Source organism: Emys orbicularis, chromosome 2 (genome assembly GCF_028017835.1).
Source record: "Emys orbicularis isolate rEmyOrb1 chromosome 2, rEmyOrb1.hap1, whole genome shotgun sequence".
NCBI classification, from domain to species: domain Eukaryota; kingdom Metazoa; phylum Chordata; order Testudines; family Emydidae; genus Emys; species Emys orbicularis.
Window position 1 is genome coordinate 135475035 of NC_088684.1, and position 16321 is coordinate 135491355.

Below are 16321 nucleotides of genomic sequence, written 5' to 3' on the forward strand. Positions count from 1 at the left end.
CATGGCGGAATAGTTCCATTCCCAGTGGCTTGGATGGAAAAACCGGACAGTCAAGTGAAGGGATTTCAGGTTGAATGGAAGTCTCTCCATTCTCTTCCCTGACCCCACAGTTGCCCCATCGTGTTTCAGAACAGCATGCCCTGGGCTGCAGCTGGGACTCGCTCAGTTGCACACTGAGTAGAGGTAACCGAGATGCTGGTAATTACATCATCCATCTATCTGTCAGCAATCCAAGGGCAGCCGGGATGCTGTCACAGCTGCCCGGCAGAGCCTTTAATCATGTCTCTCTGTCACTGTCCCCTCTGTTACAGCCAGAGCCTGGTGGAACTTGCAACGCTGCCAAAGGATAGTTCACCTACCCTAGCCTTGGGCTTCCCTCAGCCCTAGGCTCATTGCCAGGGAGGGAAGCAGAATGGGGACAGGGAGACAGCAGGTGTGAGGGGTACATGTGAATGGTCATGTCAGTGAGCGTTTGTGTGAATCTTCATGTGTGAGTATTTGCTTAAGTGTGCATCTGCTTATGAGTGTACATTGATTTGGCACCTAGATACCTTGGGCACCATCTCTCTGCTTGTGTTATCCCAGTACAGCTGAGATCAGCTATGACCAATCCCTGTGCTCCCGCAGCATGTAAGTCGCACCAACTTACAACTCACTAAGATTTAGTGATGTGTAATGGCCATATATGCCCGTTGTGCTTTGGCTCTGTGTGGGTGCGTGTGTGAGTAGGAGCACAGAGGTAGGAAACAGCTCAGGCGTAGCCCAAGCTGACCCTAAATCTCTTTATTCTGGATGGGTGAAAGTCACCCATTAATTCTTATTAAGTGGCCCTAAAGTGGTTCATGGACCTTGGACTGGCCTGCAGCACAGGGGAGAATTCACCTGAGGAGCAGATGTGACCCTTCTAAAAGGTTTGTAATTGGGCATTACTAACATCAGCTTGTTCTGGACAAGCAAATCTGAGATTTCCTCTCTGTGTTCTGTTCCCCACCTACAGTGCATAATGAAAACTAAGGTTAATTAGGAAAGAATGAATCTAGAGGTGCATGAGAGATTATCAAACTTCTAGAAAGTTTTTTTTTTTTTGTAAGTGTGGCTTTGTGAAACTTTTGTGAGTTTTGCAAAATGTCTGTGTATCTAACTGGGGATTCTCAGCTGATGTAAAGCAGCATAGCTCCATTGAACAGGTCCCATGTATACCTTTATTTTTCAAGGGAACTGTTATTGAAAATGATGAGCCAAATTCTGATCTCCTTTACACCAGTGTCAACATGGGGTCTTTCTATTTATGACTCCAGATTTACACTAAGAAAAGTGAAATCCGAGTTTGACCCATGCATCTATTTCTAATGAAAAGAAAGCCTGTGCTATGCAGAGAATAGAGATTCTTGTTTAAAAGTCATTCTTGAGTGGCTTCTAGCCTCTTACAAAACAAAATTTAACAAAAGAAATCATGTAACAGCCCCAAATTTGTGTTTGGACAGAGCTAATAAGCAGAGCCTCAGAAGTCCTGTTCTAAATCTAGAACCCATGATTTTCAAATAGGATCAAATTTTGGCAAAATGAGTTCTCTCTTCCCTCCAATGAATGGGTTTTACAGGCACATTCAGGGGTGACCGTACAAGCACAATGTAGAGATGGTGTGGATACTGCAGGAAACAGGACAAAGGGATATGGAGGTGGACGAGGACCGACTGCAGCAGCATCCTTACTTACCCCTCTTCACCTGAAGTGTTAACATGCTCCATTACTGCAGTTTCATGGCACAATAGATGTCATGAAGGAACCTTTCATTTCTGAAGGGCTGGTTTTAAAAAACACCTTTATCTTGATGAGTGAAAAATGAATTTGATAGCAACAATTTCAGCTAGTGGGATTTTCCCTTAGGCTTGGAGAGCCCACTTTCATTGCCTATATTCCTCCCCTCCTGCAGAGGTGTTAAATTAAAGCCCAGAAACACTATAGATTTTTCTATTTTCACTTAGCACTAGCGAGGAGATACTTGAGGCTCTTTCCTAGCAGGCAGCAGCCACTGACAGGAGCAAAGGACTGTTTTGGTTTTTATAGAGCCAGGGCTTGATTTTGAAAAGCAGCTTTGGATTTTTCTCCAGCAAATAATTGCAGGCCTAGTTTTATGGGGTCAAATAATTGGATGTACCATACTTTGACATGTAGCTGCTTGGCTGCCTCCTGGAAACCAGGTGATTAGACATCACAGCGCTGTAAAGAGTGTCTGCAAAATTGTGTCTGAGTGTATAGTTGTGTGGGTGCAAAATTGCAGTTGCAAGTATTTCCAACCCCCAAGCATTCAAAAATCAAGAGCCAGTCCCTGAGAAAATCATGAGAGTGGCCTAAATTTATGAGATTTAAAAAAATAATGTTTTGTGTTTTGGTTTCTGAGCCTTTGGAATGCATCCAGGTCACATTCTCAAGCTTTTCTCTAAAATGAGAGCTAGAAATATACTTTTTTCTTTCAAATTAAAAAAAATCAGTGAAATCTCATGCAATCCATATCCTCGAGGAGTTGGGGCTTTTAAGAAAAACAGTAAGTATTGCAAGAGTTGGCAACACTGATTTGCAAAGAATGAGACGAGGGGCATCAGGTATTTAAACCATGGATGCCACTAGTAAGCTTCTAGCAGCATTTACCTCCTCTCATCCTGGGGAATCGTGCTAGTGACAGTCTACGGTACAATTCTTAGCATGGGCATTTAGATGCCAGTGTGATCTAGAGGGTTGGTTGGCAGGGTGATTGTGGCATTAGTGTAGGTAGGTACTAATCGCAGTAGTGGGAGGAGAGTGATTGGGAGTCTGGACTCCTGGGTTCTATGCTTGATTTGTCCAGTTATTTCCTTTGTCACCATGACAAGTCAGTGCTCTGTCTCAGTTTCCCTCCCTGCCCACTAGCAGCAATTATTTCCCCAGTGTAGTAGGCGTCCCTCACAAAGATGGCGCCTCCTTCCTCCTATGTCAGCGGTCGCCCCTCACAAAGATGGCGGTACGCTCTTTTCTCCATTACGAGTGCGAGCCCCTCACAAACATGGCGGTGCGGCGGGCGTCTTTCCACTTTCACTGCCCCTCACAAAGATGGCGGGAGGACGCATGCGGGCTAGAGTTGAAAGGTCACTCGTGGGGTCACGCTTCTTCCTGCTTGCTGCTGCTGGTCGAGGTCGGGATAGGTAACAAGGGTTGGGGTCTGATGGGGGCGGGTCCTGACCCCTCTATGGGGGGTGCGTGTCTGGACGGGGGGGTCTGAGCTCCCTATGGGGGGTGCGTGTCTGGGCGGGGGGAGGGGTCTTAGCCTCCTACGCGGGGATGCGTGTCTGGGCGGGGGGGTCTGAGCCCCGTATCTGGACGGGGGGAGGAATGAGGGTGATTGAGCTCGCTATAGGGGGTGCCTGGAGATGGGAGTAGGTTCAGGGGCCCCTATGGGGTGTGTGAGCCTGACCATGGGTGGGGTGGTGTCAGAGCTCCCTAAGGGGGTGCACACCTGGAGATGGCAATATGGGGTTGAAGCCTACTGGGGGGGCTGCATGCCTGGAGACAGGTGGTGGGGTCTGAGCCCCCTATAGGGGTGCCTGGAGATGGGGAAGCCTTGAAAGGGAGGTGTCTGAGACTCTTGCTGTGGGATATTGAGCCCCTATAGTGAGGGGTCTAAAGAAAGGGGGAGCCCTCCCCCTATGGTGAGGGAGAGTTCCCTCATAACATGGACGCTGGGAGGTAATTGAGCCCCTGCGTGTGGGGAGAAGTGAAAGGGTCAAAGCTCCCATGTAATGAGGGGGATCTGACCGTGTACAGCAAAGGTTCCAGGTGGGTGTGAGCGTGAGCCCTGAAATAGTGAGGGCTGGGTATGTGGGCCTTCTTTCTGATCCCGTTTTGGGGAACTCGTCCCAAGTCCAGCAAAAGGCCGATGACCTACAGAAAAGATCTTCCAACTCGGCTGTCCTCCTGTGCTCAGTACACCTTCCTTACATGCAGGCTGTGCCCTGCCCCCCGGCACCCTCCGAAGGTCACTTCAGTTAATCATGCCCCTGGTATCTCAGGTCTCTTTTGTCCCTTGTGATTTGTTAATTTTTTGTCCTAGCAATTATCCTTATTCCCTTTTCTCCCGATCGCAACAAATTCCTCTTCCTCCTCCTGACTGAGCTGTGTCTGGACAGCAAAGGAGTCGGCATGGCTGTAGCACCACCTCCATTCCTTCCGGCCGGGGAAATGAGTTTCCAGGTGTCAGCTCTTTGGGTTGCTGGAAATTTTTCAGCTGTTCCCCCCCCCCCCCCCCCCCCCGATGTTTCTCTTCCCTAGGTAACTGGAAAGGATGTCGGAGGGGAGTTCAGGCAACGACGCTGGAAATCCAGGCAGCCTCCGGCCTGGACTCACTGGGGCACGGGGGCTGATAGGGAGGAGACCTGCCACCCCCATTACCCCCGGGCGCCTCCCCTCCATCCGTTCCCGGGACCTTACCCTTGGAGGAGTAAAAAAGGCAAGTTTCCCCAGTTGCACAGAGAAGACTGCCCTCCTGACTTTCTTTAACCAAATAAGTGGCCCATAAAATAAATTTGATCTCATTTTATAGAACCTGATCCTGCACCCACCAGAGTCAGTACCACTGACTTTACCATGTGCCGGATCTCGCCTGTAGTATCCATGACGTGGTGCTACAGTGATCAAGAACACATAGTCACTGGCACAAAGAATTTGTACCCTCCACAGATGTGCTTATTGCTGTTACAGGGACACTTCTTTGAGGGATGCTGCTAATTGTTCTTGGCTCCTTTTTGGAGTCTAACGAAAGATGCCTCCTCCTGACATTAGAAAGCTTAGAGACCTGATTTTTATTACAATAATTCCAGTGTCAACTTGTTTTTTGTATCTTTCTGCCTGTCTCGGCTGGAGGAAGGGGCGTAAGCTAAACACTAACTGCTTGGGTTAAGAAGAAAGTTGTCCATTTTGTGGTGGCTTACACCTTCCTATGCAGCATCTGATAAGGAGGAGACAGGATACCACACTAGATTGACCACTGGTGTGGTCTGATATGGCAGTTTCTATGTAGTATAGTTGTTGGATCAGGAGCCTCTGCAATCAGAACTCCTTGTTCTGTTCCCTTCTCTGACACTAACTCCTTCTGAGGCTTTGATCAAGTCACTCTTTCTATTTCCTTTCCCCATTTGGAAAGTGGGGGAATACGTATCTACTCGCCTTATAGGGCAGGATGTGAGGGTTAATCAATGAATATCTGGAGAGCAGTTGGAAAACAAGCCTTAGATAAACAGCATTATTCTGCTTTGAACTGGCAGCCTGGGCAGGACCTTGCCAATCTCTGCATGTTTCCTTGTCCTCTGTAGCCTCTTCTTTCAAAGGCTGCCCTCTAACCCATTCCTGATGCCACGTGAGCAATTTGTGTAACTAGGGCTGGCACCTTCTGTAGAGGTAACTGGGCAGGGAGTTGTATGGGACACAAATGCATTGTCTGAGTCTGTAATGCAGCCAGACTGGTTCTGTGCCAGGCTTCCTCACTCCTGTTTGTAAAGCATCTTTCATCCATAAACGCTGAAATAGTCAGAGCCTAGACAGACATTCGGGTGCCCGTGCATAAGATAGCTTGTAAACAGCACCTCCAATGGGGAGAAACTATTGGACCATGGTAAAACAAGAGACTGATGTAAAGTACCTCCAGACGGCAAGATTTACATCAAGGGCCCAGGGCCTGGCTCCCTTCAGCTCCTACTGAAATCAGTGGGAGCTGAGGGCTCTCAGGATCTAGCACCATGTTACAGAGCTCAGCAGCAGATTGTGGGGTCATCAAATAGGTTCCCATTTGTTTTCTGAGGCTTATATTTATCACTTTCTGAACAAGTGACGTAATCATTTTTTTGTTTTTGTTTTGTAGAAAACTTTCACCCCCAACATAATTAGCAGGAAGATCAAAGAAGAGTAAGTGGCCACCTTATATTGTCTCAGTGGAGTGGGATGTGATCGTCTAAAACCAAAATTAATGTGTTCTGGTTGCTGTGCACTATTAAACAGCCTCCACGTTCCACCCCAGGGGTGGCTGCTTTGCAGTGATTGCTGTAGACAGTTTGTAAAATATTCTGGCATCTTCTGAGTGTATGTAACTACACTATAAGATGTGAGGGTGGATCATTTCGTGTGTTAGGATTTAGCAGGAGCGTTTTAAGCTTGCAATAAGCAATACCCCATCAAACCTTTTTCTCCAGGCCGAAAGAGGATATCTCCATCAAGAAAGAGAAGAAAGAGAGAGATCGGGATCGGCAGCGAGATGGCCATGGGCGAGGCAGAGGGAGGCCGGAGGTCATTCAGTCCCACTCCATCTTCGAGCAAGGCCCAGCTGAAATGATGAAGAAGAAGGGTACTGTTAGCAGGAGTGTGGACAGCACTTAGGGCTGTGGGGGCAGGAGGGTATCACAGAAGCCACTTTTCCCAGAGTCTCCCTTCTGCTTTGCTTTTTCTCCTTGGAGATGACTTAACAACGAAGGCCAGTGGTAGGGAGAGATGCTGCATTTCGGTGGCAACTTGAATGATCCCTGTGTCCGGCTTGCATGTATCTTTGTGCCAGAATTGTTAAAGCACTTTGGAATGAAAGGTGCTGTCCATGGGTAGATTGTTTTTGTTAACGTTGGTACTGCCTTTATGCAAAGGTCTGAAATAAAATGATCTGGGGTTTGGAAGGGCTCAGTGATCCACGTTGGGGTAAGATTGCTCTTTACCACAAGGTTACCAGTTTCAATCTAGCCCATTAAAGTCACCACTGTTCGATTCATTGTGTGGTGGGTCTCAGTGCTGTTCCTAGTGGGCAAATGTCCTGGTGGCTTGTGCAACATGCCCTTGGGGAAGTCAAGACTGGAGAGTCTTCCCTGTCTGGAGAATGAGGCCTTGTCTTCACAGCAACATGAGTTCAAGCTGTAACTCAAGTGTTGCCCCAACCAAGCTCCCGTTTGCGTGCACACACCTAGCTCGAGTTAAGTGGTGCTTTAAAGTCAAGCTAACTGAGCTGTTGCGGAGTTGTTGTTGTGGATTGATGCTCAAGTACTGCTAATGCTCAAGCTACTAATGCAGTGGGGATGCAGCAGCCTAAGTTATAACAACTCATCAGCTGCTGATCCATTCACTCTGTGTAACTTGAGTATTGTTTTGCACTGTCACCACGCTCACTCGAGCTAAGCTAGCTCATGTAGTAACTTGAGATAACTTGCAGTGAAGACTAGCCCTGAGCTACCCTCTCTCCCCAAAGGTGCAGTTCCTCTAGGCCAGAGTGGGGACACGTTGGCAGGCTAGTGTTGGGGAGAAGCTTGCACTGCTTGTGCTGTTCTGTTCTAGAGTGGAACAAGGGGATCCCGGGCTGCAGGGCTCTGAATCTAGAACCACTTAATTCACACCAAGAAAAGGGGGATTGAAGTACAGTGCTCAGCAAAGGGATTAACCCTGATCCAAACCTTCACTCCTGCGCTCTCCTCTTTCACACAGGCACCTGGGATAAGACCGTGGACATGTCAGACTTTGGACCTTCCCACATCATTAACATAAAGAAAGAGAAGAGGGAGACGGATGAGGAGACCAAGCAGATCCTACGTATGCTGGAAAAGGATGATGTAAGCAAGGCTGGGAGGAGGGGGCGGTACCATCAGGGACGCAGGGCTATAGTTCTCCAACCTGCTGGAACAGAAGAGCCTACTCCAGGATTGTTCCATTGGAGGGGCGTGGGGAGGTTGAGGAGGGAGTTTAGGGCTTCTAATTCCTTGACGTTTGTTAGTCTGGGAGTCCCCAATTCTAGCCCTGCCAGCAGGACACCTAGGGCCTAGTGGCTGTTTCCCCAGAGGCGGGGCGTCCCTGCTGCTCCCCAAGAGTCAGTTTCTGCACCCAGCAGCGGGAGCTTCAGGCTCACCACAGGTTACTCTCCTGACTTTACTGCCTCGTGGAGAGGAGAGGATACTCACATGGCCTGATCCTGCAGCAGTCATGGACAGCTCCCATTGATTCCTGTGGAGTTGGCTTGTACACAGATCAGATCAAGCACTCTTACAGGTGGCGCGGAGTCATAGAATTACAGTATCTGGGCATGGTTGGTGTGCAGGACTGGAAGGCAGGATTCCCGGGTCGGGTCCTTAGCTCTGCTGTCAACTTGCTATGTCAGTGACAATTGGCTTCCCCTCTGTACCTCAGTTTCCCCTTATGTAAAATGGGGGGAGGGGGGTGCCTATCTGCATAGGGGTTATGAAGTATTTGTCTTCTCTGTGTCTGGTGGCCCTGATAAGTCCTGGCTGGCAGCTCTCCCCTCTCTAGCACTGAGGGATATTCTACCTTCTGACTCTTTTCCCTCTCCCTCTTTCCTCCTTCAGTTCCTTGATGACCCACGCTTGAGGAATGACATCCGGAACAAGCCAGTTCAGCTGCCCCTGGCCCACTCAGGCTGGCTGTTCAAGGAGGAGGGCGATGACCAGGAAGATGTGAAGCCTTTGGCCACCAGCACTAAGGAAGAGATGATGGACGTGGATTTGCCTTCAGTGAAAGGTACTGGATCCAAGCCTATCATGGTCAGACTCTGTGCTGGGATCCCTGTGGGGATACACCCTGGGGGCTAAGCTCACCAGCCCTAGCTACAGCCTCGCAGCTTGAATGCTTGGGGTAGTGGAGCATGGAGCTGATCTGTGCCCGTGTACTCACACAATCCAAGCATTCAGCTAAGCGTACTGGCTATTGACTGAAAGGTGTCCCTGGGAGGCCTCCCTAGCAGGTCTCATACATTTGGTCTGGCCCTTCTACTTCCAGCCTCCCTGCCCCAGTGAATGGGGAGCAGAGGCATATCAGGGGTCCGCTGATCAGAAGAGGAGCAAGGTACAGAGGTTGCAGGGGGTGGAGGGAAACCGCATGGGGATGTGACCTCTTAGTATGTTGGACCATTCACAGCAGCACAAGAGGTACAGTGCTGTACAAGTCTGTTCGCTCTGACTAAGGATGGTTCTTGTCTCCAGCTCTTGAGAAGGGGATGAGAAACCACCCAGAACCAAGGGTGTATTCAAGAGGCTCAGTGTGTAGCCCAGACGTTAACTACGTGTGGCGTTTCCTGTCATCCTAGTCACTAAGGGTCAGGTCCTGCATGGTGCTAAGAGCCTCAATTCCCACTGACTCCCAATGGGAGTTGAAGGTGCTTAACACCATACAGGATTGGGCTTAACAGGTGAAATAAATGCACCAGAGGTCAGCTTTCTTCCTGTGCCCCTAGCTATTCTGCTGCAAGATTCGCTGCAGGTGGCTAGAGCCTCTTTCCCTCCCACCCCCAGGGGGTGTGAAGCGGACACTCCCAGAGCATGGGAAGGTGGCTGTTGTCTAACAGGGTGCTCGTGGTGGAGTACAGGTAGCCTGTGACCTTATCTCCACCCCAGTGAGCTCTGCGGTTTTGTCTCTGCTCTTAGTGAAAGAGGAGCCCCGCGATGAGGAAGACTCAGAGGAGCCACCGGCGGTTGCCAAGCCATCTCAGGCAAAGGCACCTCCCAGCTACCCGCAAGACATCTCCGTGGCAGAGCTGCTGCGATGTCTGAGCCTGACCAAGGAGGAGGAGCTGGTCTTCCTGCAGCTGCCGGACACGCTCCCTGGGCAGCCGCCCACGCAGGACACCAAGCCCATCAAAACAGAGGTGCAGAATGAGGAGGGACAGATGGTGATGGTGAAGCAGGAGAAGAACCAGGTACAAGGTCAAGCGGGACCCTCACTGAATCCTCCCTGGTGTGGGAATGAGATAGACACTGTAGCAGGGGGCCGGCATGCTGTGCGTCACCCCTGTTAGACGGGAGCTGTATGCATATATTGTAGCTAGGCGCTAGGGAAGCATGTGGGCTCGGGATGCCCATCAGCAGAACTTGTAGGTAAAGCCTAGCTAAGAGCTGAGCCCTGTCAGACAGAGGCTCCCCCTGGGGCACTGGTGTGCATGTGCAATGGGAGAAGGAGCAATGCAACAAGGGACAGTCTGTGTTGGCATTTCTGGGAATTTTGCTGTATCCAGTGGTGAGAGACCTGGGGTGGGGAGGGCACACAGGCAACTTTAACAATGCTCCCCAATCCCTTCACTGGGTCCTTCACACACTCCCGGAAAGCACCTAGGATTTCATCAGTGCAGTTTTTGTAAGCAGCTCAGTCTGCGTCTTGGCTCATAGCAATTCCCACTTCCACTATGCAAGTTTCCCAAACCCGTTGGCCTTTGACATCCTACCAGCTTGAGCCAGGTGACAGATATGCTTGCAACCTTGGCACGTAAGGAAGGCTCTGGTTTTGAAGGAGGCTGCTTTGTTTCAACACTGATGGAACTTGCATTAAATTTTGAAAGAGGCAATTAACGTCTCTCCAATGATACAGCACACCTGAGCCTCATTGCATGGAGATGGAGACCTATCTTACAGGTTCTCTTACTCCTCTTTGGAGAAACTCCTTCAAGGAAAGGCATGAGCATCCCAACTCTTGACTGGAGAAGAGCACTGGGGTGACCAGGGCAAAGGAGCTGCACCACTCTAACCCTGAATGTTTCTCTCCACAGGAGGCCAAGCAGGCTGAGAACATCTGCACCCTGGGGGACCTGCCAGAAGGGCAGGTAGGGAAGCTGCTGATCCGCAAATCAGGAAAGGTGCAGCTGGTTCTGGGCAAAGTGACTCTAGACGTGACCATGGGGACCCCCTGCTCCTTTTTGCAGGTACAGCTCGCTCAGCGGCCAGCATGCATGGGAAATGGCTCATACTTGCATCTATGGTGAATTTAGTGCTGGTGAAAGGTGACAGGCTGGCAGCCTGGGGAATGCTTCCTCCATCCCCAACGCTTGCTTGCTGCCCCATTGCCTGTGTGTTTCAGTCCTGACTTGGCCTCGAAGGACCCCCCTCTACGCTTGAGAGGAGCGTTCTCTCTCCAGGGTCTGTTCAGTCCTTGGCCTCTCAACTGAGATGGCTAGTGAGAGCCAGTTGTTGGACATCATGGGTCACAAAATCCAGTACATCTCCGTGGTATATAAACACCCTCTTATGGACCCCTAGCTGCTAGGAATTGGGCTGAGGCTCCAAAACTCATTTCATGAGCGGCCCATCCAGCAGCCATCAGGTAGCAGTGACTTTATCTACTCTCCACCTGGGCCTGACTTGAACCAGCGCCCCGGAGGTGCAAAGTTCTGTATCTAAATCTCACTCCCCTGAGCCATCCACTTGATGTGCCCTTTGAGGACTGAGAAGAGCTGCTGCTATCTTATTTGGGGTCAGGAAGAGGCCCCAAGATATGAAGGCTTGTAGCATCCACACCCCAGCACTGGAAGTGTGGAGATTATTTTGGAGACAGTGGATGAGAGAGAGAACCCCAGCTCACTTGCTTTGGGAGGACTGGGGGAGCCTATAGTTTAGCAAGGATTTGGCCTACCCTAGTCATCTACTGGCTATGTCTGTAACCAGCGCACGGGGGATCCTGGTGCCCAGGCAGCCAGAAGATAAGTTTCTGGGCTCGGCTCTCCCTGCTGGGAAGGAATTGCTTCCCCTCCAGAGTGCAGATGCATACAACAGAGCATTAGAAATCAGTGCTTGATGGGAGCGTAACTCGCTCATGGAATGCATCAGGACCAGGGAGTTAAGCTACAGCATGGGTCTCTCGAGTGATCATGAAGATTGCATCTCCCTGGCTTGGGGAAACTTTCTCTTTATACTCATGGGCAGGTAATATCTAACCAGAGAGTGGATCTGGCTGTTTTTAATGGTTTCTCCTGTGTTGTTGAAAGGAGCTGGTATCTGTGGGCATTGGAGACAGCAGGACTGGAGAGATGATCATCCTGGGACACGTGAAGCACAAGCTGGTGTGTTCCCCAGACTTTGAGTCCCTGCTGGAGCACAGGCATCGATAAGAGAAAGGAAAGAAGGGGCGGAGTTCTCTGTGGGATTCTCCTCTCCTTAGTGGAGGTTCAGCCCAGAGGTGGGCTGCTCCTCTCGTCGGCCTGGGACGTCCATCCCTGTTCGGGTTCTGTTCTGGCTACGGGAAGCAGGTGCATGTCAGAGGAGGGTTTCCCACTGGAGCCGTGCAATGCCCTCTGTGCCACTATGCTGCCCAGGGGCATCTTGCTCTTAGAAGCCTCCCATCCATGTTCTTTGCTGACTGTGCTCCGAGCGAGGGGAGTTGGGAGGGCTCCTCCCCTCCAGCTGTAGCTATAAACAAGAATTACAGGGGACAAATGCACTCCTGTCCCCTCTGGCACAAGTATACATATGTTCCCACCCTGTGTATATAGAAAAGCTACAGTGACTCCAGCCTCTGCCTGTGGGCCTAGCTCTGGACTTGAGACAACTGGGGTTCGGGTTTCAATCACAGGTGAGGTGTGCCATAGTCTTTTGGTACCAGTGAGGGAGATTTCCTTCCCCACTCGTGACTGTATATGAACCTGCAGCATCTTACCATGTCCACCTGCCTTGCATTGCCAGAGTCCCTGCATCTAGACACCACCATTGGGCTGAAGGAGGACTGGTCCAGGAGGCACGACAAAGCAACTCAAGCTGCTTCCTTCTGCTCCCTGTGATTGAGTGAGCTGCCTCTGCCTCTTTCACCCTCCCAAGCCCTGCTGGGAAAAGCCCGGAAGCCAAGCCCAGAGCCCCATCCTGGAGACTGTTAAACTTTTACCAGTGGTTTCCCTTTGGCCAGAGATATAAAGTGAGCTGTTCCTATGGGCTCCCTGATCTGCCTGTCAACACCCAGGCTGAAATTCTGCCTCCTTAGCTGTAGCAGCCTGTATGTGTCTATAGGATGTTCACACTGCAGTTAGACACCCTCGGCTGGCCTGTGCCTGCTGACTCAGGCTCTGTCTAAAGGGCTGTTTAATTGCAGTGTAGCCTTGCAGGCTTGGGCTGGAGCCTGGGCTCTGGGACCTTCCCATTCTCAGGGTCCCAGAGCCCAGGTTCCAGCTCGGGCCCGCAAGTCTACACTGCACTTAAATAGCCCTGCAGCCTGAGTCAGCAGGCACAGGCCAGCCACAGGTTTTTATTTGCAGTGTAGACATACCCTGAGGCACTACTGCTCTTTAGGAGGGGTATGCAGTCATTCAGGGGCTTGCTTTCACATCACCCAGTGATTGCCCAGAGAGAGACACTGCCTCTCATCCTGGCGTAAGTATTCCTTTACAAGGCTAGGCCCTGTGCCCAGTAAATGTGTGATATGGCTTTGTGGGTGAATTTCCCCCATCTGTGAAGCTGAGAGACCTGTTTGCCAATGTCCAGATAGCACCTGGAACTCCTGAAGTGCTGTCCAAGTGCGAAGTATGTTTTTTCCAGCCTGCCCCACTTGGAAGCCATGGGAAAAGGTGCCAATAACTTTGCCAGCCTTGCTTTTGGGAGTTTAATGTATTAAAATGTGGCCTTGGTCCAAAATGTATTCAGCACCCTTCAAGCTCCCCCCCACCTGGCTGCTGACGTAACAAGTTCCCAGTGCATTCATTGTATTATTGAGGCTGTAGAGAAACAGGATGGCCAACACCGCCTGTGTTTAATGACCGCTTAGGTTCTGGAGTACTCCACAGAAACCAGCTAATTCCACCTCTTCTGCTGAGTCTTCAGACACCCCTAACTCCTCCTCCGGTTTATGTGAGCGGCTAAAGATAGCTGTCTACCTCCCCCAGCCGCTTGTGCCAATGAAGTGGTTTCCCACTGGGGTAGTTGCTCTTGGAAGACCCAGCAGCTTGTCTGTGTGGTCTCTGTCTGGTGGAGCCAATGGAAAGAGCTGCACTTGCTGCAGTGTGGTGTCAAGGCTGCTAGATTCTACCGGGAGCATTGCATGGGTTGCGTGTGGAAATCAAAGTGGAATAAAACTGCTTCCGTGTGCACACGTGGTATAGGTGTGTGGGCTACAGCTTATTCCTAGCAAGCTATCGTTCGTCCTCTCTGTACTTAGTATCTTGCGTGCTCTCCTGTCTCCCTGAAACTCGCTATCCCCTCCACCCAGCATTTGGGAATCTGCTCTTCCTTGCTGCAGTTTTCCAAATCTTGTCATCCTAGAGGCCACCTTTTCCCATCCGTCTGCCCTCTAGCTCCCTGCAATGTTGCAGTTATCTTTCCTCAGAAGTATCTTATATGCCCTTTTTGCCCAGCCCTCTTTATGACAGGTTGGATGTACTGTCACAAGCCGGGTCAATAGAATCTGGGCGTTTTCTGTGGGGTTCATCTTTTCTCCTCCACCAAACCTGTTGCTTGAGATGGGCTTGGTATCCTAGTCTGCTCAGTCCCTAACTCTTGTTTAACATACACTATATACAGATACTACTGTAGGAGGCAAGGAGAGTCATTCAGTAAATATTCACTATCTGGTTAAAACAAGCAGCCACTCCGGGTGCTACTGCAGTTTTGATAGAAACCTGTGAAATCTCAAGGCTTTATCTGATGGGAACATAAAACATCCCGCTCTCTGCAATTCAGAAGGCAGGAGCAAAGTCTCACTCATCCAGATAATCAGCTTTATTGGCCTGAAAACTAGGTCTGCATGCTATGAGAAGTGAGGGTATTAGAGGTATGTCCGTCTGCAATTGTTAAGGCCATTGGACATGTTTCTGCTGGGATGAATGATGGTGTAATGGTCAACCTCTGAGTTGGGCTCTATGGTTTAATGTTCCCTTGACTCAAAGGAGGGTAAAATAAGGTGGAAAGTGCCCATCTTTGTAAGCCCAACTTGCTTCTAACAGTTTGGCTGTCTTCAGATGCAAGCCCCAGCATATTCATGGCATTGATGCACTACACCAGTGTTTCTCATTCTTTTTGATACCCGGGACTGGCTTGCTGCCTTCCTAAACTGTGTCAGGGAGTTCTCAGGGACTGGCACCGGTCCAGGACTGGTCGTTGAGAAACACTGCTCTACCCAACTACAATGGCCAGGAATGTCTTTATTATTAGGAAAACCTAGTGGTTGGGATCTCTATAGAAAGGCTTTTAAGTCTCAGAATTTGGGTATTGTCTGTGCTGACAGTCGTACTGTTGCAACTCGTATCTCTTACATGGCAAAACATCAGAATCTAGAGCCTAGGCCCACTAGCTATTGCATTGTCCCCTACAACGAGGTTACTGGAGGAGTGTGCCTTTCTGACAGCCGAAGCTGCAAGCAAGTCCTGTTGTTGGAGGGTTGTTCAGGCTCTCAGGAGATCCTTAGTGTGCTGTATGTGCCCCCTCCCCTGTTTGAGCATTGGCCTGCTAAACCCAGGGTTGTGAGTTCAATCCTTGAGGGGGCCACTTAGGGATCTGGGGCAAAAATCAGAACTTGGTCCTGCTAGTGAAGGCAAGGGGCTGGACTCGATGACCTTTCGAGGTCCCTTCCAGTTCTATGAGATAGGTATATCTCCATATTAGCTAATTGGCTGCTGTCTTGCATAGCAGGTAGGTTTGGCAAAATGCACCTGTAGAGCTGCCCCGTAGATCAAATCATTCCATTGGGACTTAACTACCATAGGATGCTACCACAGCTAGCCTTGGAGCCCTCCAGAAGGAATGCAGTTAATCAACAGGATGCTCTAAGGGCTGCTCCGTACCTGAGTGGGGATGTCCTGCAGATATAGGAGTAAAGAGGAACTCATGGCCAGGGGAAGGAGGTCACTCAGGATTTGTCTTTATTGGTGCATTGAGTTCTTAATGTAACGCACCATCTTGAAAGCCTTCAGGTTCAGCATTCCTCCCTGGATCCCCTTCTGGCCCACCAGGATGAGGCACACTGGGTTGGCCAGGGCGACGGTAATGGCATAGGTGCAGGTGTCACTGTTCTCTTGCTGTTTGGTCCGGAGGTCCATGGTGTAATTGTGGGTGTCTGTGTAGAGATTGTCCCGGATCACCAGACACCTGAGCCCACCCAGCGTGGCTCCCTCCGTGAGAAGGGTGTCTCTGTTCCTGCCCAGGAGCGCTTGGATCTCCAGCTGAGTCATGTTTGCCAGAACCCCACCTGGGTGGGCAGCCAGGAGCTGCTGGTGAGCCATGGAGATCACTGCTGCATCACAGCACAGCCCGTCTCTCATCAAGCTGCTGATGTACTCCTGCCAGACTGACATCCTGTGATCTGTGGCGCAATGTGTGCAGCTATGCCCACCTTGCTGACATGGAAAGGTGGAGAGGAATGTCTCTGATGGTAAGGAGGTCCCTTGTTCTAACCTCCAGCTTGGTCTCAGAAGGGTAAGGCACACATTCAGTCCATACAGTTTCTTTCCATGAACGAATGACTTATTTCAGGCCAAGCGGCGGGGGAGGCTCTCACTACTGTGACATCTTGCGCTTTCTCCCAAGCACAGTGTAAATCCCTGGTGCTCACCAAGCAAGGATGCTTCAAAGCCAGA

At 50.3% G+C, this 16321-nt stretch overlaps 2 protein-coding genes across 3 annotated transcripts; one reads left to right on the forward strand and one right to left on the reverse strand.

The window, feature by feature from the left end:
- Nucleotides 1-3125: 3125 nt before the first annotated feature.
- Nucleotides 3126-12804, forward strand: POLR3D (RNA polymerase III subunit D). Of its 2 annotated transcripts, none has more exons than XM_065398142.1 (9): nt 3126-3169; nt 4303-4480; nt 5888-5931; nt 6216-6367; nt 7483-7607; nt 8355-8526; nt 9429-9700; nt 10544-10696; nt 11756-12804. In XM_065398142.1, exons 2-9 carry the CDS (start codon nt 4316-4318, stop codon nt 11876-11878), a joined length of 1206 nt encoding a protein of 401 aa, XP_065254214.1. In that variant the 5' UTR covers nt 3126-3169; nt 4303-4315; the 3' UTR covers nt 11879-12804. The 2 variants fall into 2 exon arrangements, with proteins under 2 accessions (XP_065254214.1, XP_065254213.1); XM_065398141.1 differs by having other exon boundaries at nt 3132-3179.
- Nucleotides 12805-15607: 2803 nt separating this feature from the next.
- On the reverse strand, nt 15608-16039 carry LOC135873709 (profilin-2-like). The gene has a single exon (XM_065398347.1). It carries the CDS (start codon nt 16037-16039, stop codon nt 15608-15610), a length of 432 nt encoding a protein of 143 aa, XP_065254419.1.
- Nucleotides 16040-16321: the final 282 nt, after the last annotated feature.

Coding starts and splice junctions, on each gene's coding strand:
- POLR3D (XM_065398142.1), top strand. CDS start 4,316: ATGTCGGAGGGGAGTTCAGGCAACGACGCTGGAAATCCAGGCAGCCTC. Junction 5,932..6,215: donor AGCAGGAAGATCAAAGAAGA/GTAAGTGGCCAC, acceptor CTTTTTCTCCAG/GCCGAAAGAGGATATCTCCA. Junction 10,697..11,755: donor CCCCCTGCTCCTTTTTGCAG/GTACAGCTCGCT, acceptor TGTTGTTGAAAG/GAGCTGGTATCTGTGGGCAT.
- LOC135873709 (XM_065398347.1), bottom strand. CDS start 16,039: ATGTCAGTCTGGCAGGAGTACATCAGCAGCTTGATGAGAGACGGGCTG.